Here is a 26,584-nt window from a genome sequence, read left to right as displayed (position 1 = left end):
TATAATATATATATATATATATATATTATATATATATATATATATATATATATATATATATATTAATAGTATATATATATATATATATATATATATATATATATATATATATATATATATATATAGTATATATATATATATATATATATATATATATATATATATATATATATATATATATATATATATATATATATATATATATATATATATATATATTATATATATATATATATATATATATATATATATATATATATTAATTATATATATATATATATATATTATATATATATATATATATATATATACTATATATATTATATATATATATATATATATATATATATATATATATATATATATATATATATATATATATATATATATATATATATATATATATATATATATATATATATATATATATATATATATATATATATATATATATATATATATATATATATATATATATATATATATATATATATAACGGATCCGGGGGACTGTATATATATATTTATTGTGGGACTGTATATATATATTTATTGTGGGACTGTATATATATATGTATATATATATATATGTGTGTGTATGTATATATATATATATATATATATATTATATATATATATAATATATGTATATGTATATATACACACATATATATTATATATATATATATATATATATATATATATATATATATATATATATATATATATATATATATATATATATATATATATAATATATATATATATATATACATATATATATAACATACTATATATACATATACATACATACATGCAGATCGTACAGCCTAACTTGACTAGAAGCAAGGCACAGATCGAGTCTCACCCCAGCAATTGCTGCACAACCTGTTAGCAACCAGTGTTGCCTGCCACACTGACACATTGTCTCTGCCCTGCTCATCACAATTTAGAAAATTGCAGTCAGGAATATTAAATGTGAGCCAAAGAAGCGCACTGCCCCAATGACAAGACTCTGACGTCATGTGCATAAATTATACCAACACATCACCTCCAAAACTAGAGGCATCCGTATGGTACTCCAATCTTTGCAGACTGAGATTAAAGCTCTATGGTCACAAATAGACAAAGGCAGAGATGTCGATCAAGATTTCGCCCTCATTATGGGCTCATCAGGACAACATAATGCTGATCATTTATTTGTGACCAATATATATATACTAGTGGGGTATGCTTACACATTGAGTAAGCAATAACAAACCGTGCTTCGTATGTAGGTACATAATAAATAGAAGCGTTATGATAATAGGTAAGGCATCACCGACCTGCTGCTAGTTATCATTAGGGGGTTTTTTTTTTACTTTTTACGGACACGTTTACTGTTTTTACGTAAATTTTCATGAGATGTTTAACAGTAATTAAAATCACCTTTGGCTACATTAATAAATACTTTTATTCACACATAGATACACGGAGCACCCATAGCTCGTGGCTTTTGGCCTAAACTCAAACATGCATCTTTGAGTTTTATTTTGATTTACATTACATACCCGCTCTAGGGCTAACACCCGCTCTAGGGCTAAGACCCGCTCTAGGGCTAATACCCGCTCTAGGGCTAACACCCGCTCTAGGGCTAACACCCGCTCTAGGGCTAATACCCGTTCTAGGGCTAACACCCACTCTAGGGCTAAGACCCGCTCTAGGGCTAACACCCGCTCTTGGGCTAACACCCGCTCTAGGGCTAACACCCGCTCTAGGGCTAATACCCGTTCTAGGGCTAACACCCACTCTAGGGTAACACCCGCTCTAGGGCTAACACCCGCTCTAGGGCTAACACCCGCTCTTGGGCTAACACCCACTCTAGGGCTAACACCCGCTCTTGGGCTAACACCCGCTCTAGGGCTAACACCCGCTCTAGGGCTAACACCCGCTCTAGGGCTAACACCCACTCTAGGGTAACACCCGCTCTAGGGCTAACACCCGCTCTAGGGCTAACACCCGCTCTCGGGTAACACCCGCTCTAGGGTAACACCCGCTCTAGGGCTAACACCCGCTCTAGCATGGAAAATGGCCTTAAAATGCCTGTTGTTTGTTGTTGTATTACATACCTTCCGATCCCAAATTATATCAAACAAACGTAATGCCTGTATTATGTGCACATGTGGGTCACCAACGATTGATTGTTTTCCTTGATATGTGATTTGGTTTATTGACAGGTTTCGGTTCAAACTATCAGTGGATAGGTCTCAATGACCGCCTGGTGAAGGGACACTTCCTGTGGACGGATGGAAACTACCTGGTAAAGTGACAGCGCTGAACTTGCACATACTGGATTCTCTGATTTTGTGTACACTTTTACATTTTATCACCACAAGGCTACTCGGGGTCATCCATTTATTACGAACACAAATATGGCAGAACATTGGATGCTGACCTTTGGCTCCATACACACTCCATACCCTACACTCCATACATGCTCCTTTCCTCCCATTATTCTTACCTCCTCCCTCACTCGCACCAACCCTCCATTTGTCTTTTCTCTCCTCCCTGCTCCCACAACCCTGACACTTTCCTCTTTCTCCCATCATCCAGCCTTGTTTTTTTTAAGCGTTGAAGCTGCTTCAATATTTGGCTACCTTTCCTTCCATTTGTCCATCTGCCCGTTAAAATGAAGAAGGAGAACCTTTCTAAACCACTGTGTTTAATTCTAAGTGCCTTAAGCACTAAGAAAGTGCTCCTTCCGAAACCGTTGGAGAACGGATGGCGTGGCAAGCGCTAGCTATCTGCTTGGAAACTGAACATACCTCAATACTTGGACAGAATTAATTAATTAATATAACTTTTATGATCTTTATTATATGTAAATTTAATGATACACTACCGGTCAAAAGTTTTAGAACAGCTCAATTTTTCCAGTTTTTATTGAAATTTAAGCAATTGAAGTCCAGTGAATAACCTGAAATGGTACAAAGGTAAGCAGTAAACTGTTCGAGGTAAAAAAAAAAAAAAGTTTAGGTTCGCAAAAACGGGAAAATAATATAAATTGCAGTTATATTGAAAAAAAAAAAGGCCTTCTTCAGGGAACAAGTAATGGGTTAACAACTTACAGCTGTTCTGCAGCAATGTAAGTAAATTAAGCCTTGAAAGTTGATGCAAACAATTCCTACAGGTGTCCCAAACCTCTGCTGATTACTTGATTACAAACCCCCTGTCTGTATAAAAGCAGTATTGGAACAGACTGTTATTACACCTTCTGAAGCATTATTTGGACCATATTGCACTGCAGGAAGTAGTATATTGGAAACTGGAGGAAACTCTGACAGGAAGAGGTCTGGCAGACCCAAAGCCACAACAGAATCAGAAGACAAGTTTCTGAGAGTCAACAGCTTACGTGATAGGCGGCTCACAGGACAACAGCTTCAAGCACAGCTTAACACTGGTCGAAGTAAGCATGTCTCAGTTTCAACTGTGAAGGGAAGACTTCCTTGCTGCAGGTTTGACAGGTCGAGTGGCAGTAAGAAAGCCATTGCTAAGATGGCAAAATAAGAAAAAGAGGTTTGCCTGGGCCATGAAGCACCGCCAGTGGATTACTGAAGACTGGAAGAAGGTCTTATGGACCGATGAATCAAAATTTGAAATCTTTGGTTCATCACGCGGGATTTTTGTACGCCGTCGAGTAGGCGAAAGGATGGTTCCTCAGTGTGTGACACCAACTGTCAAACATGCAGGAGAAAGCGTGATGGTCTGAGGCTCTTTTGCTGGATCCAGAGTCGGCGACTTGCACAGCGTGACTGGCACCCTGAACCTAAAGGGCTACCACAGCATTTTGCAGCACCATGCAATACCCTCTGGTATATGCCCAGTTGGTCAGGGGTTCATCATACAGCAAGATAATGACCCTAAACACACCTCCAGGCTATGTCAAAACTACCTTCGAGGAAAAGAACAAGACGGTAGGCTTCAAATCATGGAATGGCCAGCACAGTCTCCAGACTTAAACCCCATCGAGCTGGTTTGGGATGAACTGGACAGAAGGGTGAAAGCAAAGCAACCTACAAGTGCAACACAATTGTGGGAACTCCTGCAAGTGTTGGGAAGAACTTCCCGAACAACATTTCCATTGCAGAAAGAATGCCACGAGTGTGTTCGGCGGTTATATCTGCAAAAGTTATATCTACTTTGCTGAGTCAAAAATTAAAATTAAATTTTGTTTACCAAAATGATTCTATGATTTCTTTTTTATCTCCAATTGTTTATTTGTTTGATGCTTAATTTCAGAATACATACATTGAGACATTAAACTGCGTAAATTTCAATAAAAACTGGAAAAGTTGAGGTGTTCTAAAACTTTTGACCGGTAGTGTATATTGTTACGGACGCGGCTAGGATGTTGTTTGCCGAGCGGATGGCCGCCGCGCCAGAACAGTTACCCCGACTAACCCGATTCCTGAACGTTGGCCAAAATCGCCCCACAGATATTCAATGGGGAAAAGACTAAAGCGAAGGATGTGAAGAAGAAGAAGACAGAAGTAGGGAATACGGATATAATTTATTTACTATTTACAACCTAAAATAAACCAAGGAAGATGGAAGGATAATCAAATAATTCACAGAAGAAATCAGAGACACAGTGAAAATCGCTAGCTTATCTAAACAGGCTTAATTAATACCCTGGGACAAGACACACAGAACAAACTCACGTACACGAATGGGGAAATTGCAGGCAGGAATGACAGGAGGTGGGTGGCTGGAGGGGGAGGAAGGCACGGAGCTGGCTGGAGCTTGATCCCGCACGGGACGTCGGGCTGGACCTCGACGGCCGCCGATGCCACCGATCCTGTCGTGTGCGCGGGGTAACGGGTCGGAGCTGCTTGGTGGAGCCAACGCTACTGGTGGGGGGTCTGGCGTAACGGGTTCTCTCTCCCTCTCTCACAAACTCCAGGACTCTTTCTCTCTTTGCTTCGCTTCGCCCCTTCTCTCCTCTCTCTTTCTTAGTCCAACCCAGTCCAACAACTTCCTCTCTTGCTTAGTCCAACTCAGTCCAACTCTTCCTCTCTTGCTTAGTCCAACAACTTCCTCTCTTGCTTAGTCCAACTCAGTCCAACTCTTCCTCTCTTGCTTCGTCCAACAACAACTTCCAGGCTTTCGCGCGCGCTCTATATAGCGCCTCAGGCGATCAAGCCGCTGGTGTCCAGGACACGCCCATCGGTCAGCTCGCCTCGGCCCTGATTGGTCGGCATGGCCCTCTGGCTCCGCCCTTGATGACGAAGGGCGGGCACGCCCAGGAGTCGGCAGCTCCTCCCCCTTCTTCTCCAAGCCGACCTCGTGGCGATTGGAGTCGCGGAGGGAACAGTTGGCAATTGTTGGAAGGGGAATGTGAATGAAAGGGGATCTACTCTTATTTCACTTGGTGCAATGAAGTATTTAAATTAATGGAAGACACAGCCTTACACTAATACACATAATAAGGATATAACTGTCAACAAGGGGGAAATCTATGATTGGCTGACGTGATTGTTTATGACCTAATTACGGGACACCCTTTGACCTTTATACATAACTGGAGTAAGGAGGGCGATATTTTTACAACAATTTACACAACAACAACAACAAAAAAACCCATTCTCATATCCACAACACTGCACCCTCCTCCTCTTAGGCACGTCCCGGGCCTATGAACTTTTACCTTAGTGTGGCACGTAGGTGTAGTTCCCTCTACATTTAACCTGACCCTGAGTGCGACAGTTTTAAAACATAAATAAATATGTCCCGCTGCTCCATTGCACCCTTCCTAACAGATCCACGCCCACAGCTAACCAAATTGCGGAATGGTCTTCAAACTATAACACTTAAGGTGGGGGCGCATTATTTACAATGACTCTACTTTATTTACAATACGCAACCCAGGACCTGTGATTGTTCTTTTGGGGGGGAGACAGTCTGCTCTGCATCGATGCACCATGAAAGCACCCAAAAATACACCAAAGCACCCTCAAGCACCAATCGGTGCACAGTCATCATAGTTCATAAATAAAAATAACCAAACAACCCCTAACCCTGCTGGTGGTCTCTTGCTCTTCGGCTCCCTCTGCTGGCTATTTGTTCTTCCAGATGTTGTCATCTTCTTTGCTGACGGCCTATTTGCAATAATAAAATGCACCCAACGTGTCCATTTTTATTTATTTATGGCCCACAGGGCCGACTAGTGTGGTTCACCTGTGGGGCATAGGTGCCCTGTGACCAAGGTCCGCCAGCAAGATCTCGGGCCTTCATGGCCGGTTCCAGCAGAGGGGCCATGCCCCAACCCATGGGGTCCATCAGTGGTGCTCAGCCACAGACATGTGGTCCATAAGGTGGTGCATCGATGCAGACAGCTGTGGTTCCGGGAGTTTCGGGCGCACAATGGCGGATCACGCACGCTCCCCTCGGCGCCCAGTGGCGCACAGGTCCTCATGTGGGAGACAAAGGGGGGAAAAGACAGATGAGTGAGGGGCAAGGTCACAAGGGTACACATCAATAAGGCAATGCAAGGCGAAGTGCGTACGGAGAGCGAAGTGAGAAAGCTCGTCCCTACCGTACGTCACCCCCCCTGTCACCTACTCTACCCTTGCCCTTACCCCATATTTACAACATCTACACCTTTACCAATTCGTCACTATGTCACGTCTTCCCCATATTTCTCCTATACCAAATTCGTCTTCACAATCCCACTAATCAAAATTTGCCATCACCCAATTCATCACCAATCCTCATAAGGAGGAAGAGATGGAACACAGCACAATGTCACACCCACGTCATGATGCGCCTCACATTCCAAACATTTGCATCATTAAAAATAATAAAAACAACCTGGCATGGTGTGGAGTACTATCGTTACCTCAGGTGAGTGGATGTAGATGGTGCGAGGAGATCTCCATCCTAACTACGTTCTAAATGACTTTAATACACTTTACACTACCCTGGGTCTTTCCCTGCCAAACCATTGGCCATTTACACTATGTGTTCTAAAAACCAATTCCCATTGCCCAAACTGTGGTGCTTATCAATTTGGGGTCTCACTCCCCCGATTCATCTGCCGGTGCCTTTGCACAATTTCCGGGCTGAGTCGTGTAGCTCTCCCAGCAGGTCTACCCACCTGCACACCTCCACCACTGTAGTTGCCACCCGAGCTTACCTAGCTCCTCACCCTCACCCTGGAAGGCCCCTCCTGGCTCTGTCACCCCTTGGTGCCCTCTGGCACTGGGCTACCCGGGTCCGTCCTCCGGATCCTCGGGCCCCATCCACAACAACTCTACCGGCTCCCAGAGCCCACCTGCGGCCTCACCTGGCCGACATCCTCACAGTGGTGGAGTGCCCAAACCAACTACACACACTAACCGGCTACACGCCCAGCCATTTCCACGTTACTAATGCACCCATCCAAATACCATTCTTCCACTACGCACCACAGATGCCAATATCCAACCACAATTTACCTGTACCCTCTACCTAACACTTACACTACCCTCCCCGGGTATTCGTGATGGGGTCCAACCTCCTTTCCCCCATCCACACCTTCGCACCATCCACTCCACTCCACAGTTTTCACCATACTCACTCCACGACCATCCATTCCAATACTCCATATATTCCACACTACCATTTATTCCATACACCTGTTCTCCATTCACCTGTAGTTGCACACCTGTGCAATCACACCTGGTGCCACCTGCACCCTCCTTCCTTCCTGGACCATTTGGTCAACACAACGCACAATCACCTTCTCTCACTCATACACTGCTCCACACACCTGTTCAGTTGCACACCTGTGCAATCACACCTGTTCCTCACACACTTTTCACAATACACTTCTGAATACACCTCCAACACTCACACGGCATCATCTGAACTACCTGTTGCCCTGCTAACTTAGTGCTCCCCGTCTTCCCTTTAAACTAAGCACATACCACGTCATTATCATCTAAACTAATCTACCTGCGTCCCCACTACAGGTATCATTGTCACTACCTAATCTTAACGTTACCTAAGGTCATCTGCTCTAGATCCCTACACACTATATCCTAACCCTCCCGGGCTAGTTTTCACTGCCAAACCCCATAAATCTATTGCTCCTTTGCCCCCGTGGTGTGAGAGATGGCAAAGCTGCCATCCCACCACATCGGGCATCTCCCACTATAAATTTTGCTCGTCCAAATTCAACAAATCAAAAATTTGCCAATCATCTGCCAATCACTCTACCATTACCAATCATCACTCTGCCAATCCTTTGCCAATCATCAAATTTTGTTTTTCTAATTTCGGGTCCAAACCACTATCATCACCCGTCTACTCACTAGATCCTCTCGGTGCGCCAATTCGTTTCCAAAGCTCTGCTTCGTAAAGCCGAGCAATGGATGCGGGTGGTTCGTTGCCAGCGGATGGGTCCGTCCGGCATTCGGTGCAGGGAAGGCGGTCTACTCGGCCCGAGATTCCACGCACCATCGGGGCACGGGACCGTCCGATGCCCCAATCTCGCCCTGCCGGAACGCCTCAACAAAAAGGGGTCGCCATGACGACCCTTTCTACCGGGCCGCCCGCTCCACCTAGCGGAGCTCGGACGCGACCGTTCCGAGCGAGTCCCAGCGTGGATCTCGCACGGCGGTTCTTTCGAAACCGCCGCGGGTCCCCGCGGCACACTTAGCTGCCTGGCACGCACCGAGGGCCCGATTCGGCTATACGTCGCTCTAACCGCTAGCCCGGTTAACGTCGATGCTCCATTCGCATGCTTACACCCCGCAGCTCGTTCCTTGCTCATACATCCAGCCGTCTCCATGCTCTTTGTCATTGCACCTTCCCTGACACACCCAGGTACACTCATTCCGCTTACAGACTTTGTCACACACCTGACCACCGCACACCTTTGCACACACTCATCGTTCGCTCACCTCACCAACACACCTCTTCGCGCCCCCTCCTCGGTCACCTCCTCTGTGACAACCACAGGTGTGCTCTCACGTGCACACCCAACCACGTGCCTCACTACCAACTCCAGCGTGCATTCCCATATGCGCTCTACCATTCCAGGTGTGCATCCTTCCATTCCAGGTGTACATCCTCTCTCACCTGCCACAACCAACTCACGCTCCGTGTCACTCTCACTACTCTCACCTCCACACTCGGTCGCGCACTCACCCTTACTTTTGACAGTGCACTCTTTGCTCATGCACCCATCCATTACACACCTTTCTCGCGCATCCTCTTGCGCACACTCTCCCGTTACACCCTCCGTAACACTCACCACAGGTGTGCACTCTCTCATTACATCCTCTGTAACACTCCCCATCCCGCGCTTCCATGTGCCCCCTCGCACATGCGCTACGACCAACTCACTCTCGACAGCACACTCACTCCTTGGCGCGCACTTTTTCCTCACACACCCCAGAGTCGGACATTCTCGCACACCTCCTCTTTCGCACACCGTACCCGTCACACACTTCACCAGCGGCCTCTCACGAACACCCGGGTCCAAATCAACCCCCAAGCCGACTGAAGCTTCTCTCATACCATATACATTGCCGATTATATCGCCACTCACCTTGGCACCTCGTCTCCGCACCTCCTTCGCCACCTGCAAACTCTTTATTTGGTTAGCGAGCACACCATCACGATTTGAGCACCGACCTTGTACATATTCCATCACCTCCTCCTTTATCTCCCTCTTAGTTTCCCTCCGTCTCTTCTTAATTTCACTCACCCTTACTTTTGCTTCCTCTAACTTTTCCTTTACCTCTTTCAGCTCCCGGTGCGCTCCCTCTATCTCTTCCTCCAACGCCACTTTAACCGTTTCTATGTGCGTCCTCACCTCTCGGTCCTTCGTCTCCATTACTTCTGTCACCTCTTCCAACCTCTTCGTCAACCCCTCATGTACCATCTGACATTCCTTCTGTGTCGCTATTAATTCGTTCTTGATGTCTTTTTGTGTCGCTTTTAACCCCCCGATTATTGCAGTGTGCTTTTCCACCTGGTCCACGAGTTCCTTTTGTCCCACTGTCAGCTGTTCTACTCCCCTCGTCAGACCCTCTATTCCCCCCTGTAACCTAGCCGTATTATTCCTCACCTCTTTCTCCATACGCTTCTCACCTCGCTTTACCTCCTCGCGTACCCCCGAGACCTCCTCGCTTACACCTCGTCGTATTTCCTCCTTCATTTCTCCCATCTCTTTGGTAGATGCCGCCCTCATCTGTTCCAATTCATCCCTCTGAGCATCCAATTTACCTTCTAACCCGATTATCACCTCCTCTATCTGGTTCCCCATTTGTTTGATTTCCCGGGCGGATTGCTCCCCTATCTCCCGCAATTTGTCATCCATTGTGTTTTCTAACCCCCTTAACCCATTTTTCACCCCCTCTATCTGATTCTCCTGGGCAGCCATTCTATTTTCCACCCCCGTTAACCCATTCTTCACCTCTTTTATCCCGTTGTCTAACCCTTCAAATTTATTGTCCAACCCCTTTAAATTATTGTCTAACCCCTTTAAATTATTGTCTAACCCCTCAAATTTACCCTCAAATTTAGCTTCTAGCCCCCCGATTTGATTTCCTAGTCGCTCCCCCATTCTGTTTTCCATTTTTTCACTATCAGCCCTCGCTTCGTCCCTCATTTCTTTCATTTCCCTGCTTCTTTTTTTGTTGTCGCACTTCGACTCCGCCATATATTCGCCGAACCGTGCCATGAACTGCTGCATGTCAAACGGCTGCATGTTAAAGCCCGCTGGTACAACGGGCTCGGCTACCGCGCGCTCGTACGAGGTGCCATTTTGCGCCTCTCCAACCACGTGCACGAGGGCGCCATGTTGTGCGCCTGATACTCCCTCAACCACCTCACCATTGCTCTCCTCCACCATTTCTTCCCTTTGGTCCTGGGTTACCCCTAACCCCTCTTCTAGCTCACCCACCTGCATCCGATCGCCTTGACTAGCCATGGCGCGATTTCAAAGTTCGGGTTTTTCTAAAACAAAACAAATTTCGGCAGCTTGTAATTTTGAGCACGTTAAGCGCGCTTCGGGTCCAATCCCGCGCCCAGACACCAATTGTTACGGACGCGGCTAGGATGTTGTTTGCCGAGCGGATGGCCGCCGCGCCCAAACAGTTACCCCGACTAACCCGATTCCTGAACGTTGGCCAAAATCGCGCCACAGATATTCAATGGGGAAAAGACTAAAGCGAAGGATGTGAAGAAGAAGAAGACAGAAGTAGGGAATACGGATATAATTTATTTACTATTTACAACCAAAAGAAACCAAGGAAGAAGGAAGGATAATAAAATAATTTACAGAAGAAATCAGAGACACAGTGAAAATCGCTAGCTTATCTAAACAGGCTTAATTAATACCCTGGGACAAGACACACAGAACAAACTCACGTACACGAATGGGGAAATTGCAGGCAGGAATGACAGGAGGTGGGTGGCTGGAGGGGGAGGAAGGCACGGAGCTGGCTGGAGCTTGATCCCGCACGGGACGTCGGGCTGGACCTCGACGGCCGCCGATGCCACCGATCCTGTCGTGTGCGCGGGGTAACGGGTCGGAGCTGCTTGGTGGAGCCAACACTACTGGTGGGGGGTCTGGCGTGACGGGTTCTCTCTCCCTCTCTCACAAACTCCAGGACTCTTTCTCTCTTTGCTTCGCTTCGCCCCTTCTCTCCTCTCTCTTTCTTAGTCCAACCCAGTCCAACAACTTCCTCTCTTGCTTAGTCCAACTCAGTCCAACTCTTCCTCTCTTGCTTAGTCCAACAACAACTTCCAGGCTTTCGCGCGCGCTCTATATAGCGCCTCAGGCGATCAAGCCGTTGGTGTCCAGGACACGCCCATCGGTCAGCTCGCCTCGGCCCTGATTAGTCGGCACGGCCCTCTGGCTCCGCCCTTGATGACGATGGGCGGGCACGCCCAGGAGTCGGCAGCTCCTCCCCCTTCTTCTCCAAGCCGACCTCGTGGCGAATGGAGTCGCGGAGGGAACAGTTGGCAATTGTTGGAAGGGGAATGTGAATGAAAGGGGATCTACTCTTATTTCACTTGGTGCAATGGAGTATTTAAATTAATGGAAGACACAGCCTTACACTAATACACATAATAAGGATATAACTGTCAACAAGGGGGAAATCTATGATTGGCTGACGTGATTGTTTATGACCTAATTACGGGACGCCCTTTGACCTTTATACATAACTGGAGTAAGGAGGGCGATATTTTTACAACAATTTACACAACAACAACAACAAAAAAACCCATTCTCATATCCACAACAATATGTATTAAAGACTGTAGTGCACAAATCATCCGTCATAATACTTCGGAGAACCTCCCGTTATGTAGTACTGTACTTCTCTTAAAATAAAGGTTCAATTGGGTGATGTTTTAGAGTGCTGCTGTTCAGAATGGCGTCTGTGCTACAGAAACAGTACTAAACTTTCTGATTTTTTAAACCATCGTTCAAATCATTATTTTATTAATAACTAGCTGAATGCACCTGGCGTTGCCCGGGTTCTTTTCGAATTAATTTAATTTTCTGAACATCGGTCTGACGCGAGCCCAGTATCAGTTAGTGCTCAACGATTCCTTGTTCTTTCTTCTGTCGGGCCCCGCGAGAGAATTTTGAAAGCATGTGTTGCAATCAGTCAGATATTCCTATTAAGTGCATAAGTTGTACTTCAAGAGAATTTTGAAAGAAGAAGAAGATTTATTGCGAAATAGGCCCAGCCCAGCCAAGGCGGCCTTGACCGGCCTCGCCACCCAGCATATAACCTTCCCGGGGCCCGTCCCGACATTTTTTGTTTCAGAGGTTTCCTCCTATCTTTCACCGTTCAGGAGAATAGCGTGTGCAGACAAACAAAAAACAAACAAACAAACAAACAAAAACTTTATTTAATGTATATCCTAGCCGAAAGCACCCGGTGTTGCCCGGGTTCTTTTTGAATTAATTTACTACTGTAATTCAGCGTTTACTCGCGGCCGTAGAAGATTGACTACTATATTTCAGCTCAGCTTTTAATTGCGAAATGGTCCAAGCCCGGTCGAGGCAGCCTCGGCCGGCCTCGCCACCTAGCCTATAACCTTCCCGGGGCCCGTCCCGACATTTTTTGTTTTCGAGGTTTCCTCCTATCTTTCACCGTTCAGGAGATTAGCACGTGCAGACAAACGAACAAACAAAAACTTTCTTTTATGTATATGGATAGAAGATAGATAGATATAGAAGAAGAAGAAGATGAAGCAACACTGAGTGGGGTATCATGTTCTATGACCCCTCTAGTTTTTTTAGGATGCATTCATGGTAGATATTTTCACACTGACTACACTTACCTTTTAATACAAGCAGTTGTACATTGATGTGATCTACTTTGGCTGTATTTATATGTGCAGTGTTTGGTGTGCAGGGGTACAACGACTGGGGCCCAGGACAGCCGGATGGGAGGTATCCCAGGAAACGGTGTGTGTTTACGGTACCAAACAGCAGGGGGACATGGAACAACGCTCTGTGCACTTACCGCATGAGATACACATGTAAAAAGGCTCCGAGTAAGTGAACTTGTCTCGATGTTTGGAAAGTGCACATTGGTTAATGCTTTCTGCACCTTGAAATGGTCAAAATATCTTTCATCTCTATATTTCTCTCTCTCTCTCTCTCTCTCACTCTCACTCTCACTCTCACTCTCACTCTCACTCTCACTCTCTCTAGCTGAAGCAGTTGCTTGTGGGCACCCACCGGTAGTACCACATGCAAGGCTCCTGGGCCACCCACGGGCCACAGCCCCAGTGCACGCCATGGTGCGTTACGCCTGCACCCCGGGATATGTGACACGCAGCCGGACAGTCATCCATTGTCGTCCCAACGGGGCATGGGAGGTTCCGCGTGTCACTTGCTGTTCCCGCAAAGGACCACTTTGCTGTACGTTCTTTTCACATCACCTTATTAGTGAACAGGACATCATCTATCTTATTATATGTATAAATGTCGATCTGTCTGTCTGTGTTACTTATACACTCCTACACCTCTGGATGGATTTGGACCAAATTTGTCATAGTACTAACAGGTTGTACCGGTCAGGTTTTAGCAGGGTTAGCGGCTCATTTGGCCACCGGGAAACACCCAAGAAAAATGGTGGGGTATACCTCCTTGCTGTTGCCTTCCTCGCTCCATACTTCCTCGTTCCATCCTTCATTGCACCTTCCTCACCAGCCGGATGATCTACTTGATCTACGCGATGATCTACCTCTTCTTCTCACCTTCGCACCTTCCTCACCCCCACCTTCTTTGTCCCCACCCCCACCTTCTTCATCCCCACCCCACCTTCTTCGTTGCCACCCCCACCTTCTTTGTCCCCACATTCCACGCCTCCACCTTCATAGCTCCCACCTTCCTTGCCTGCACCATTCTCACCCCCACCTTCCTCCTTCCCACCTTCCACACCCCCACCTTCCTTGCCCACACCTTCCACACCCCCACCTTCCGAGCTCCCACTTTCCTCGCCCCCAACTTCCACGCCCCCAACTTCCATGCCCCCACCTTCCACACCCCCACCTTCCTAGCTCCCACCTTCCTTGCCCCCAACTTACACGCCCCCAACTTCCACGCCCCCAACTTCCACGCCCCCACCTTCCACACCCCCACCTTCCACGCCCCCAACTTCCTCGCCCCCAACTTCCTCGCCCCCACCTTCCACGCCCCCAACTTCCACGCCCCCAACTTCCACGCCCCCAACTTCCACGCCCCCACCTTCCACGCCCCCAACTTCCTTGCCTCCACCTTCCACATCCCCACGTTCCACGTCCCCACCTTCCACGTCCCCACCTTCCACGCTCCCACCTTCCTTGCCCCCACCTTCCTTGCCCCCATCTTTCTTCCCAACCCACCTCCTTCTCACCTCTTCCATTTTCTCGGCTTTAACGAGACCCAGAATGCAAGTGATTAAAAATGGAGCCCATTTAAACCATGACACAACGGCTCAATTAGGAATTGGTTAGGATTATAAAACAGAAATCCTCCATAAACCCTGAGATTATTTAGTAGTATCATCTCACCCTAAACTACATGACAACTATGATAATTTGTAGTTGGACACAAATTGTCAGATGTTCATTATTGGACGGATGATCATGCAGACTTTTTTTTTTTTTTTTTTTTTTTTGCCTTTCAGCCAATACTCGGTGGAGACCGAGATTGAAGCCTCTGCCACCAAAAAGACAAACCTGGAACCGACGTAGACCCGGTCACCATGCGGGTCTTTGGCACTGGCGCCACCGCTCACTCTCAGGTTCCAGAACTACACAATGAACACAAACAACAATTGAGGACTCATTGCTGCATACCACAGCTGAACCTGGTCTTGCTCCACTGTTTGCTAACGATGCATTTTTGTCTGTGCTTGAAGAGTCAGCAATGAAGAATATTTATTGTTTCACATCGGATGTTCAAAATGGAGATGTCAAGAGTTTTGAGGCCGATTTAGGTTGCAGTTGATTAGATGAAGCAAACGATAAACAACGTTCCGCTGTGGACAGAGAAAATTATTGACTTTCTTTGTAAAATTTGGAACCAATGAAAGTGTCGCTGGTGATTCATTCACTAACTGGGACTTCAATGTTTTCTTAACTCTTCAACAGATGAACATATGTTACCAACATTCAGTTAATGGTGAGCAATTAGATGGAGAAAACCTCCGAAGATCATCCAGAGTCATCTAATTGTGATTAGTTTGTGAAGCAGGTTTATAGTAAAACGTTGTTGTGCCACTCATTGTGCTCTCCTTGTCACGTCATCGGTGACTTGAATTTTCACTAATTTCATGTTATTTATTGTTCACATCGCATGGTTGGGTGAATCTGCCGCGCAGATTGTACAAGTTCTTTTTGGGAATGTTTTATAGGATGGCGTGCCTTTCTTTGTAGGCCTGTCCTTCATTTTGCTGTACATGGTGGTCCATATATCTTGTTATCCCTTGTATCTCTAATTTTCTTGCACCCTGTTGAAAATTTTATATATATATATATATATATATAGAGTCAAAAACGGCAGTCATTTAAATGCAGGGAAGCCCTGTGATTGGCAAGAACTTGGACCAATCCATCATGTGAACCGTCCCCAAGGGAACTTAACGGTTAACACCACACTCAACGCCTCTGAGGAAGAGAACTAGTTTGTTCTTGAAACGTCAGGCTATTAATAAAGAATTTTTAAATTATTTTACTGCTCAGTGTGCTGTCATTTACAATATTATTCCTGAGCTACAAATATTTCGACATGTACGTATATATATATATATATATATATATATATATATATATATATATATATATATATATATATATATATATATATATATATATATATTGTTACGGACACGACTTAGATGTTATGATGGGCCGAGCGGAATGGCCGCCGTGTTCGCACAAGTTACCCGATTATACTCGAACGTTGGCCGAGTCGCGCTACGCTAGATCAATGAAGGAAATGACACAACGGCTGGGTTAAAATGACACGACACCAGGGGTACGGTTCTCAAGGCCTCCGGAGGAGGTTATATTAGTTCGGAACGTTTAGATTACAGGGATGAGAGAGACAGCATAGAAAGATAGGCACTTAATTACGGTCTTATAGTAGCCCCGACAGACGACAGATAAACGGGACAAAAACTGACTCACACGGGGATTGATGGCAAGGAGGGGCAGGTCTTCGATGGCTCAAGGTGCACCTTGGCTCAGGGGCAAAATCGACCCGGTCCGGTCCAAAGATGCGGGGAGGTCGCTCAGCGCTCGGAGGTCGCGACTTGTCTTTCCAAGCTGGGGGCGCATCTGACCTCATGTCCGGTAAGTGGCTGCGCATATCCGGCGGGGAGTGACACGCCCTCGGCTCGTTAGCTCCGCCCCAGATGGAATCGGCCCGCCGCTTCTCACTGGCTGCGGGGGGTTACCGGGCTCCGCCCCTGACGAGGAGCTGACAGCCAGCCCCTTCGTGGTAACCCCGTGGAGCGCATGGGCAATGGCGGCTAACCAAGCCGGAGTGAGGACGCACACTCCCCGCGCCGCGCCGCCCCCCTCTGTTGTTGTAGTTGTTGTTGTAGTTGTTGTTGTTGTTGTTGTTGTTGTTGTTGTTTCATGGGGAAGATGGGAGGAGGTATGGGGAGGTCCTAAACTCACTACTGGTGCCATACAATCACATTCTGGTGCAACGAAGAGTCAGAATTAATGGAAACGAGTCCTTAACTGACATAGACTAAGAATAACTAGCAAGAGGTCCGAAAGTTGTCTACGTGAGATGCGGTGGACCTGGGCACGACATTTAATGGGGGAAGAAGGGGAAGGTCGGTTCTACAGAGTGTTGTTTACAGACAATGGGACTAGGGAATGGGGGATTGGGGATAGTTGGGGAGTATTGGGGAAATAGGGGAATATTTACAAGCGGATATGGAGGCCAAATCCCATATCCGCAACATTGCACCCTTCTCTACCCTCGGGGCGTCCCGACCCGATAAATTTTTACCTATTTTAGTGTGGCACTCAGATGTAGTTCCCTCTACTATTAACTCTACCCTGAGTGCGACAGTTTTACAGATATTCACAAATGAGTAAATATGTCCCCCTGCGACGTTGCACCCTTCTCCTCACAGAAACACACCCACAGGATAACCGAATTGCGGAAAGAATTCGCAAACTAAACATACAGCCGGTAGGGAGCATTATTTACAAGACTACGCTGATATTTACACTACGATCCAGGACCTGTTTTTGGAGGAACACATGCAGATGTTATGCATAGAGAGAGCACGCATGCCAGCATCGATACACCAACCCACGAGTGCTCTGTGGCCTTACGGCCTTTAATAATGTGCAGAGCACCCCTTCCAAGCACCAAAAGCACCACCCCAGCACCAATCGGTGCAGTCACCATTGTTTATTAAAATAAAAACAACAACCCCTAACCCTGCAGGTGTCTCTTGCTCTTCGTGTGGTGCACTTGGCCTTCTTGCTTCCCTAGAAATAAAGAAAGGCGCCAACCGCGTCCATTTCTTTATTGTGGCCGTCAGGGGGCCAACTATTAGTGGTTCACCTGTTTGGCATAGGTGCCACGTTGACCCAGAGGTCCATCAATGGGTGGTGCTTGGCCGCAAAAGAACTGCGGTCCATGGTGGGCGGCCACAAACATTGCGGTCCATATGGTGTATCGATCCAGGCAGCAAGCAGCGAAAGTGCAGGCCCACAACTGCGGAGCCAGCCCCTCTCGCTCCTCTCTCTCTGCCCCAAAGCCAGATCCTCGGAGGTGGGAGACAAAAGAAAAGACAAGTGAGTAAGGTGGTAAGGGCGCAAAAGTGCACGCAATGTAAGGTAATGCACACTGGGGGCACATGGGAACCAGGTGAGACAGGTACGTTCCTACCGTACGCCCCCCCCCCCCCCCACCAGGTAACCTACATGGCCCCTCCCTTACCCCTTACTGTATCCACAAAACACAACACTACCCATAAACATCTACTTTACAAATCAACAAACGTCCCTACTGTCTTCCCCGTTCCTCCCATAAACCAAATTCGTCTTCTCTCCCTCCTAACCAATCAAATTTGCCATTTTCAACTCTCATCAAAATTTGCCATCTCCAACTCAACATCATAATTTGCCATTACCAATTCATCATCAGTCCCTCCTAAGGAGGGAGAGATGGAATCACCCCAATGTCTCATCCACGTCGTGATGCGTCTCACAAATCCAACAGCAATCCTCCTTTCCTGCACTCAAAACAAAGAAAACACAGGTGTGGAGTCATCATCATCACCTCAGGCAAGTGGCTGCGTATGGTGCGACAGGTTCATCAATCCTAACTATTTCCTAAATGACTTTAACAACTTTACCTTACCCGGGGTCTTTCTCCTGCCAAACCATTGGCCCTCTTACACTATGGGTTCTAAAAACCAATGCCCATTGACCAAACTGTGGTGCTTTTCAATTTGGGGTCTCACTCCCCCGATTCATCTCCCGGTGCCCTCGCACAATTTCTGGGCTGTGGCGTGTACCTCTCCCAGCGGGTCTACCCACCTGCACACCCCCACCACTGCAGTTGCCTCCGAGCTTACCTGCTCCTTACCCTAACCTAACTACCTGGGGAAGGCCCTCTGGCGCTCTCCCCACTCGGTGCCCTCTCTGGCACTGGGCTGCCCGATCCACACCCGGGATCCTCAGGCACCCACTCACAACTACCGGCTCCCAGAGCCCACCTGCGGCCTCACCTGGCCGACATCCTCACAGTGGTGGAGTGCCCAACCAACTACACACACTAACAGGCTACACGCCCAGCCATTTCCACAACACTAATGCACCCATCCGCAATACCATTCTGCAACCGCACCACAAATGCCAATATCCAACCACAAGTTACCTATACCCTCTACCTAACACTTACACTACCCGCCCCGGGTACTCGTGAAAGGGGTCCACTCTTCCCCCATCCACACCTTCGCACCATGCACACCACTCCGTACCACTTACTCCAACTCTCTCCACACCACTCATTCTCTGCTCCATGTATTCCACACACCTGTGCTCTCACACCTGGTGCCACCTGCACCCTTCTCTCCCCAAGCGCATTCGCGCTGATCCACAACACTCATTACTCACACACTGCTCCACACACCTGTCCAGTTGCACACCTGTGCAATCACACCTGTTCAATTCTCACCTGTTCAATCTTCACACACACGGCATCATCTCAGCTAACTACTCCCTTCTGAAACTTGCGCTTCCCAGTCGTCCCTTTAAACTATTGCGCTCCCACGTCATTATCATCCACACTAAACTACCTGCGTCCCCACTACAGGTATCAGTCACTAACTAAACTTAACGTCACCTAATGTCATCTTCGCTAGATCCCTACAATATATCCTAACCCACCCGGGCTAGTTTTCACTGCGATACACCCCATAAACTATTGCTCCTTTGCCCCCTCCATGGGAAGGGTGGCAGGGATGCCACCCTTACCCACCGGGCCCATCGCTCATCAATCCCCCAGTCCTCTGGCACTAATAAGCCCCCCTTATTCAGAGGTACTGGGTCCCGCCTCGGCATCTAAAGCCGAGGCAATCCACGGGGGCGCCTGCTCGCCGGTGTAAGGTCTTATCCGGTCGGCGTGGACGATCCGAGGGAGGGCTCGTGGCCCCATTTTGATCTTAATGACCACGTCACAGATTTGCGACAGGACGACTCCTGGGCCTTGCCAGGGGAGGTGAGTTTTGGGCACCTTCCCTTCCGTCTCCGGGGATTAAAGAACCAAATCTTCATCCCCGGAGCATATTGACTCCCCTGGCTCCGGTCGTCGTACCTGCGCTTCATCTTTTCCCCCGCCAGATGGAGTTGGCGGCGGGCGAAGGCATGGACTAGCTCCATGCCTTCCTCTAGGTGACGTGCGTACCCCTCCCTCGGCGGGTTAACCACTGTGTCTGGCACGGGACCGCATAGCAAGTCGGCGGGAGCCCGTAACTCCCGCCCATACATAAGCAACGCTGGACTGCATGCGGTGGCCCCGTGCTGGCTGGTTCGGTAGGCCATAAGCAAATAAGGGAGATGTTCGTCCCAGTCATCCTGACGGGTGGCGGTGAACAGTGCCAGTTGTTGGATTAGAGTTCGGTTAAATCTTTCCACCATCCCGTCAGATTGAGGTCTTAAAGGCGTTGTTCTGGTTTTCCGAATTGACAGGAGACTGCACACATCTTTTAGCAATTTGCTCTCAAAATTTCGTCCCTGGTCGGTGTGCAACTCCTGTGGAATCCCATGCCGGCACACAAATCCTTCCACGAAGGCCTGCGCTACCACCCCTGCTTCTTGGTTGGGGAGGGCGTAGGCCTCCGGCCACTTGGTGAAGTAGTCCATCACAACGAGGATGTACTTATTACCTAGGCGGGTGCGGGGTAGTGGGCCTAGGATATCCATGGCCACCCGCTCTAGGGGGGCCCCCACCTGGTGTAATTGAAGGGGGGCCCTCATCCTCCGTGCTGGTCCCTTTTTGGCAGTACAGGCGTCGCATCTCCGACACCAGTCCTGTATGTCGCGCCCCATATTCACCCAATAAAACCTCCGGCGTACCCGCGATATTGTCTTTGTCCTGCCCAAATGGCCGCCGGAGCGGGTACCATGCACCTGTTGCAATATGACGTTCTTGAATTTGTCAGGGACTATCACCAGCCAGGAAGTTCTATCAGAGGGAACCTCCACCCACTTGCGATACAAGATGTTATCCTTCAATTCCAGGGTCTGCCACTGAGCCCAATATGCCTTTGTTTGTGCCCCGAGGGGGGTGACCTCTTCCCCCTTTGGTCTTTGCCCCAATTTGACCCAATTGAACACTGGCCCCAGGACAGGATCCTCCTGCTGGGCCGTGCTCCATGCCAAAGTTCCGAATTCCTCATCTGCGGTTAGTGGCAAAATTGGCCCTCTCACCCGGGTTGCCCGGACAACGAGGGTCGGGTCCGAATCGCCCAATTGTTCCCTCTCCTCGTGTCTCGCACAAAATTTGCAGTTTTCCCCCAGACAAGGACGCCGAGAGAGTGCGTCCGCATTACCATGGGCCTTCCCGGCCCTATGGGCCACATCAAAATCGTACTGCTGCAACTTTTCCAACCACCTTGCAATTTGGCCCTCCGGTTCCTTGAACCGAAGGAGCCATTGCAAGGAGGAATGGTCAGTTCTAACCAAAAATTTCCGCCCGTACAAGTACGGGTGGAAATGGTTCATGGCAGCCAGCATAGCCAATAACTCTTTGCGAGTGACGCAATAATTTCTCTCGGGCCTACTTAAGGCCCGACTATAATAACCAATCACTCTCTCCACGCCCTCCTGTGTCTGAGACAAAACTGCGCCCAATCCTTCCTGGCTCGCATCCGTGTCCAGGGTAAATGCCCCGTTGCTAGTGGGGTAAGCTAGAAGGGGTGCGGATGTTAGACACCCCTTCAATTTTTGGAAGGCCTCGTGGCACTCCCGTGTCCAATTAAATCGCGTCCCCTTCTCCGTAAGCCGGTGGAGGGGACGGGCCAACTCCGCAAATTTCGCCACAAAGCGCCGGTAGTAGGAGCAGAGTCCCAAAAATCCCCGCACCTCTTTGATGGTACGTGGTGCGGGCCACTCCTCTACCGCTTTAATTTTGTCTGGGTCCGTTTTTACCCCCTCGCGGCCGATCACGTGACCTAGATAGGCCACCTCTCTTGCAAACAAAGTGCACTTACTCGGGTTCAGCTTCAACCCTGCCTGTCTGAGGCACCCAAACACCTGGTCCAAATTAGCTACTGCCTGGGGGAACGTTTGGGCATGCACCAGGACGTCATCCAGGTACACCAGGCATGATTGCCATGGCATGCCGCCCAGCACATGCTCCATCAATCTTTCAAAGGTGGCGGGGGCGTTACACAAACCAAACGGCATCACAGTAAACTGGTACAGTCCCTTACCTGTGGAAAATGCCGTTTTCTCCTTCCCTGCCCTATCCATCTCCACCTGCCAATACCCACTCTTGAGGTCCAAAGTTGAAAACCAATTTGAGCCCGCAACGGCATCGAGGGTGTCATCAATCCTTGGCAGGGGATATGAGTCCTTGAGTGTCACGTTGTTTAGCTGGCGATAGTCCACGCAGAACCGCGTGGTCCCATCCTTCTTTTTGACCAGCACAACAGGTGACATCCAAGGACTTCCCGAGGGCTCGATCACGCCTGCGTCGAGCATTTTTTCAACCTGCTCGTCAGCTTCCGCCCTCTTGCTCCAAGGGAGCCGTCGGGCGGCCTGACGAATAGGCCGGACCTCACCGGTGTGGATCTGATGTTTCACCAGGCCCGTACGTCCAATATCCTCGGTGGACAGGGAGAAGAGGTCCAAATGGGACCCAACCAGTTTGTGTAAGGCCTCCCTCTGGGTACCTCCCAACTCTACGCTACTACGATTTACCATCTCGCAAATGGGATCGGGCCAATTCCTACTTCTTATTGAAGGCTCCCCCCGGGGTCGGCTCGGCTGGACGTTCTCGCCCCTCACTGTCGCGACTTCCTCAACTGGGGTGCAGCCAGCTACCCTCGTGCCCCTTACTATAGTGCGTGGTTCTGTACTCATATTTATTACTCGGACGGCCACTACCGGTCCGTCCGTTTTTACAAGAGTGCGGCCCACGATTAAACCCGGTATGGACTGCGCTGCCACCGGTTCGACCAGGCCGCAGGACTCCTGCCATGTTGGGCGAGCTGCCCACCGGGCCGGCACTATCGCCTCGGCCCTTGGGGGGATGGTCACGGCCTCGGAAGCCTCCAGCTCCGCTCTCTCGGCCGTGCTCACTCCCCCTAACGGCAGCTCTTCTACTCCCACCTGCAGGATCCCCCGGCACAAGTCGATTTTACAACCGCTGGCAGTCAACAAATCCAACCCTATTAAACATGGGTCGCACACCTCCGCCACCCAAACATCTATCTCCCTCCTTACCGACCCTAACTTGAGGGTCACAGAACCACGCCCTATGATCGGGGCCGTTACCCCGGTAGCAAGTTGCAAACTATAATTTTGCAGGCGCTGGATCTTATCCCAGCCACCTGCGCTCGAATCAAGGACCACAGGGCTGATGATCGTGGCGCTAGCTCCTGTGTCCACTACGGCGTCTACCCCCACGCCGGCAATTTTGCATCTAATTGTCAGGCTACCGGTTCCAATTTGGCCACAATAAATGACCTGTCGCGTCAATGAGGGCTCTCCTCCATCCTCTGCTGCCGAACACCGCCCTACGTGCCCGACACCTCCTAGTTTCCCGGGGTCTGGCGGGGGGGTGTCTGGGGTCGGCTAACCCGCTCCCCCCTGGGCGGAGTTGAGGACCTCAACCGCTGGGGATCATCCCGGCGCGTGGCTCGACAGTGCCGCGCCAGGTGACCCAGACGGTTGCAAGTATAGCACCTCACCTGGTAAGGTGCTTGTCTCCGGAATTCCAAATTTCCCCCCCTGTAGGTCCGAATTGGGTTACCCGCTCGTGGTCCACCGCGGACCAGCCTCCGGACCATGCCCGCCAGGTCAGGACCCACGTCGGGGGCGGGCCCCCTAAGGGGTCCGCCCTCCATCGGGGGTCCCACCTGGCGGACCGCCATTGCGAGACGCTCGCCCCCCCGGGCCAGGGGCCTCGCTGCTTCCCAACGGGCCGCAGCGTCAGCCGCCTGGCTCAGAGTCTGCGGGCGCCACATGGCGAGCTGTTGCCGGAGCTCAATGTCCGGGAGGGCCTGGATAAAATGGTCCAGCGCCAGGCTTTCCCGGGAATCCGCTGCCATGCTAGCATGTGCTATCCCCACTGCGCGGCGAATGTCGTGAGCAAGTTCCTCGATGGCTTCCTGGGGCTTGCGTTTTCGCAGCGCGAGCTGAGCTTTAACAAGCTCGCTCTGCTGTTCAATTCCGAATCGATTAATTAGGGTGTCGCGGAGGGCTGGCAGGGTGAGAGCACCCGCTGGTAATGCCGTCAGCACCTCCGCCGCCGCGCCACGCAATGCGGCCACCAGGTGTACTCCACCTTCGTCCTCACCCCAACCGTTGCCCTTACACACACAGTCGAACTGCGCCAGGTACGCGCGTAGATCACTCTTGCCGTCATACGGCGCGAGTATGACGGCATGTGGGACCTTGTGGGACCACCTCGTATGCGAGTCGTTGCCCGCCTGCCGGACCCCGTGCGTCGCCCCTTGCGGGGCCGAACCGGCCGGGCCCCCACAGTACATTACCCCCAAGGGGCTCTCGTGCCTCCCCGGTCCCTCCAACAACTACCCCTGTTGGTGTCGATGCATGGGTCACACCTCCGCAACCCGCTACCCATTCCATACCACCACAACCTTGCTCACCCACACCTCGCACCTCTCGTTCCATACCCTCCGGACCAGCCATACACCTCACTCTTGGCCTCTCACGAACATCCGGGTCTATCTCGACCCCCAAGCTTATTAAATCACCTGGCGCATCATACGCACGACCATATTGGTCACCACTTACACCGGGTCCTCTTTCTCTTCGCTTCTCCTCCATCACCTGCGAAGCCCTCATCCGGTTAATGAGCACATCATCACGATCCGAACACAGACTTTGGACCAATTCTTTTACCTCCTCTTTTATCTCTTTCTTATCCTCTCTCCGTCGCTTCTTAATTTCGCTCACCCCTTCTTCCACTTCTTCTAATTTCTGTTTCACCTCCTTCATCTCCTCGTGCGCCCCTTTAAGTTCTTCCTCTAACTCCACTTTATTTTTTTCTATGTGCTCCCGCACCTCCCGCTCTTTAACCTCCATCACCTCTACCACTTTGTTCATTTTCCTCGTCAGGTCCTCATGTACCGTCTGACACTCTTTTTTAATTACCCCTACGTCCTTTTTCATCTCCTTCTGTGTCGATTTTAAACCCTCTATTACCGCTGTGTTCTTCTTTACCTGGTCCCCCAACTCCTTTTGTCCCACTGTCAGTTGTTCTACTCCCAGCGTCAACTCCTCTATACCCCCTTGCAATTTTACAGTCCCCTTTCTCACCTCCTTCTCCATGCGCTCCTTACAGTGCCTCACCTCCTCGCGCACTCCTCCGACCTCCTCACTCACACCTCTTCTGATCTCCTCTCCCATCACTTGCATCTCTTGCCCAGATGCCACCCTCATCTGCTCCATTTCCTCCCTGTGAGCATCCAGTTTGGTTTCTACCCCCATTCTGACCCCCTCTATCTGCTGCCCCATTTGTTTAACTTCCCTTTCCGCTTGGTCCCTCATGTCCCTCAATTTGCCTTCCATTCTGTTTTCTAACCCCTCTAACCCATTTATCACTCCCTCTATCTGATTCTCCTGGGCAGCCATTCTATTTTCTACCCCCATTAACCCATTTTTCACCTCTTTTATCCCGTTGTCTAACCCCTCACCGGTACCCCTCGCTTCGTCCCTCATTACCCCCATTTGGTTTCCCATTACCCCCAATTGCTCACTCTGCAGTTTGAGGGACGCCTGCATTTGCGCCATAAATTGCTCCATGAGGGCCTGCATGTCAATCGGCTGCATGTTAAAGCCCGTTGATACAGCGGGCTCGGCTACCGCGCGCTCTTGCGAGGCGCCATTTTGCGCGCCCGCAACGTCGGGCGCAACGACGCTATTTTGTGCGTCTGCTACCCTCACTGCTTCGCTCTCCTCATGTCCCTCAATTTGGTCCTGGATCGACCCTGCCTCACTCTCCTCTACCGGACCCCAGCCGACTTGGTCTGCCATAGCGCGACTTTCAAAATTCGGGTTTTTATATTTTGTAAAACACAATCAAATTTCGCCGTTATAATTTCGAGCGCGTAAAACGCGCTCCGGATCGAATCTCACTCCTCGACACCAATTGTTACCCTAATGGTACAATTGGTGTTCCAAAATTTGGGCTAAATGAATTTAGTCCCAGGTCCGAATCCGACACTCCTGACACCAATTGTTACGGACACGACTTAGATGTTATGATGGGCCGAGCGGAATGGCCGCCGTGTTCGCACAAGTTACCCGATTATACTCGAACGTTGGCCGAGTCGCGCTACGCTAGATCAATGAAGGAAAGGACACAACGGCTG

General features: G+C 49.2%; 1 protein-coding gene across 1 annotated transcript in view; it reads left to right on the top strand.

Moving 5' to 3' along the window:
* LOC137420589 (uncharacterized) overlaps window positions 1-16,210 on the top strand; it is a 67,051-nt gene extending 50,841 nt beyond the window's left edge. The window contains exons 6-9 of the mRNA XM_068105779.2: window positions 2,216-2,298; window positions 13,406-13,547; window positions 13,708-13,917; window positions 15,167-16,210. Coding sequence (XP_067961880.2) covers window positions 2,216-2,298; window positions 13,406-13,547; window positions 13,708-13,917; window positions 15,167-15,303 — 572 coding nt within the window. The 3' untranslated portion in view covers window positions 15,304-16,210. The remainder of the gene's footprint in view (window positions 1-2,215; window positions 2,299-13,405; window positions 13,548-13,707; window positions 13,918-15,166) is intronic.
* Window positions 16,211-26,584: the final 10,374 nt, after the last annotated feature.

Source organism: Myxine glutinosa, chromosome 2 (assembly GCF_964187855.1).
Source record: "Myxine glutinosa chromosome 2, kmMyxGlut1.1, whole genome shotgun sequence".
Classification (NCBI taxonomy): Eukaryota; Metazoa; Chordata; class Myxini; order Myxiniformes; family Myxinidae; genus Myxine; species Myxine glutinosa.
This window is presented reverse-complemented; position numbering and strand designations above follow the sequence as displayed.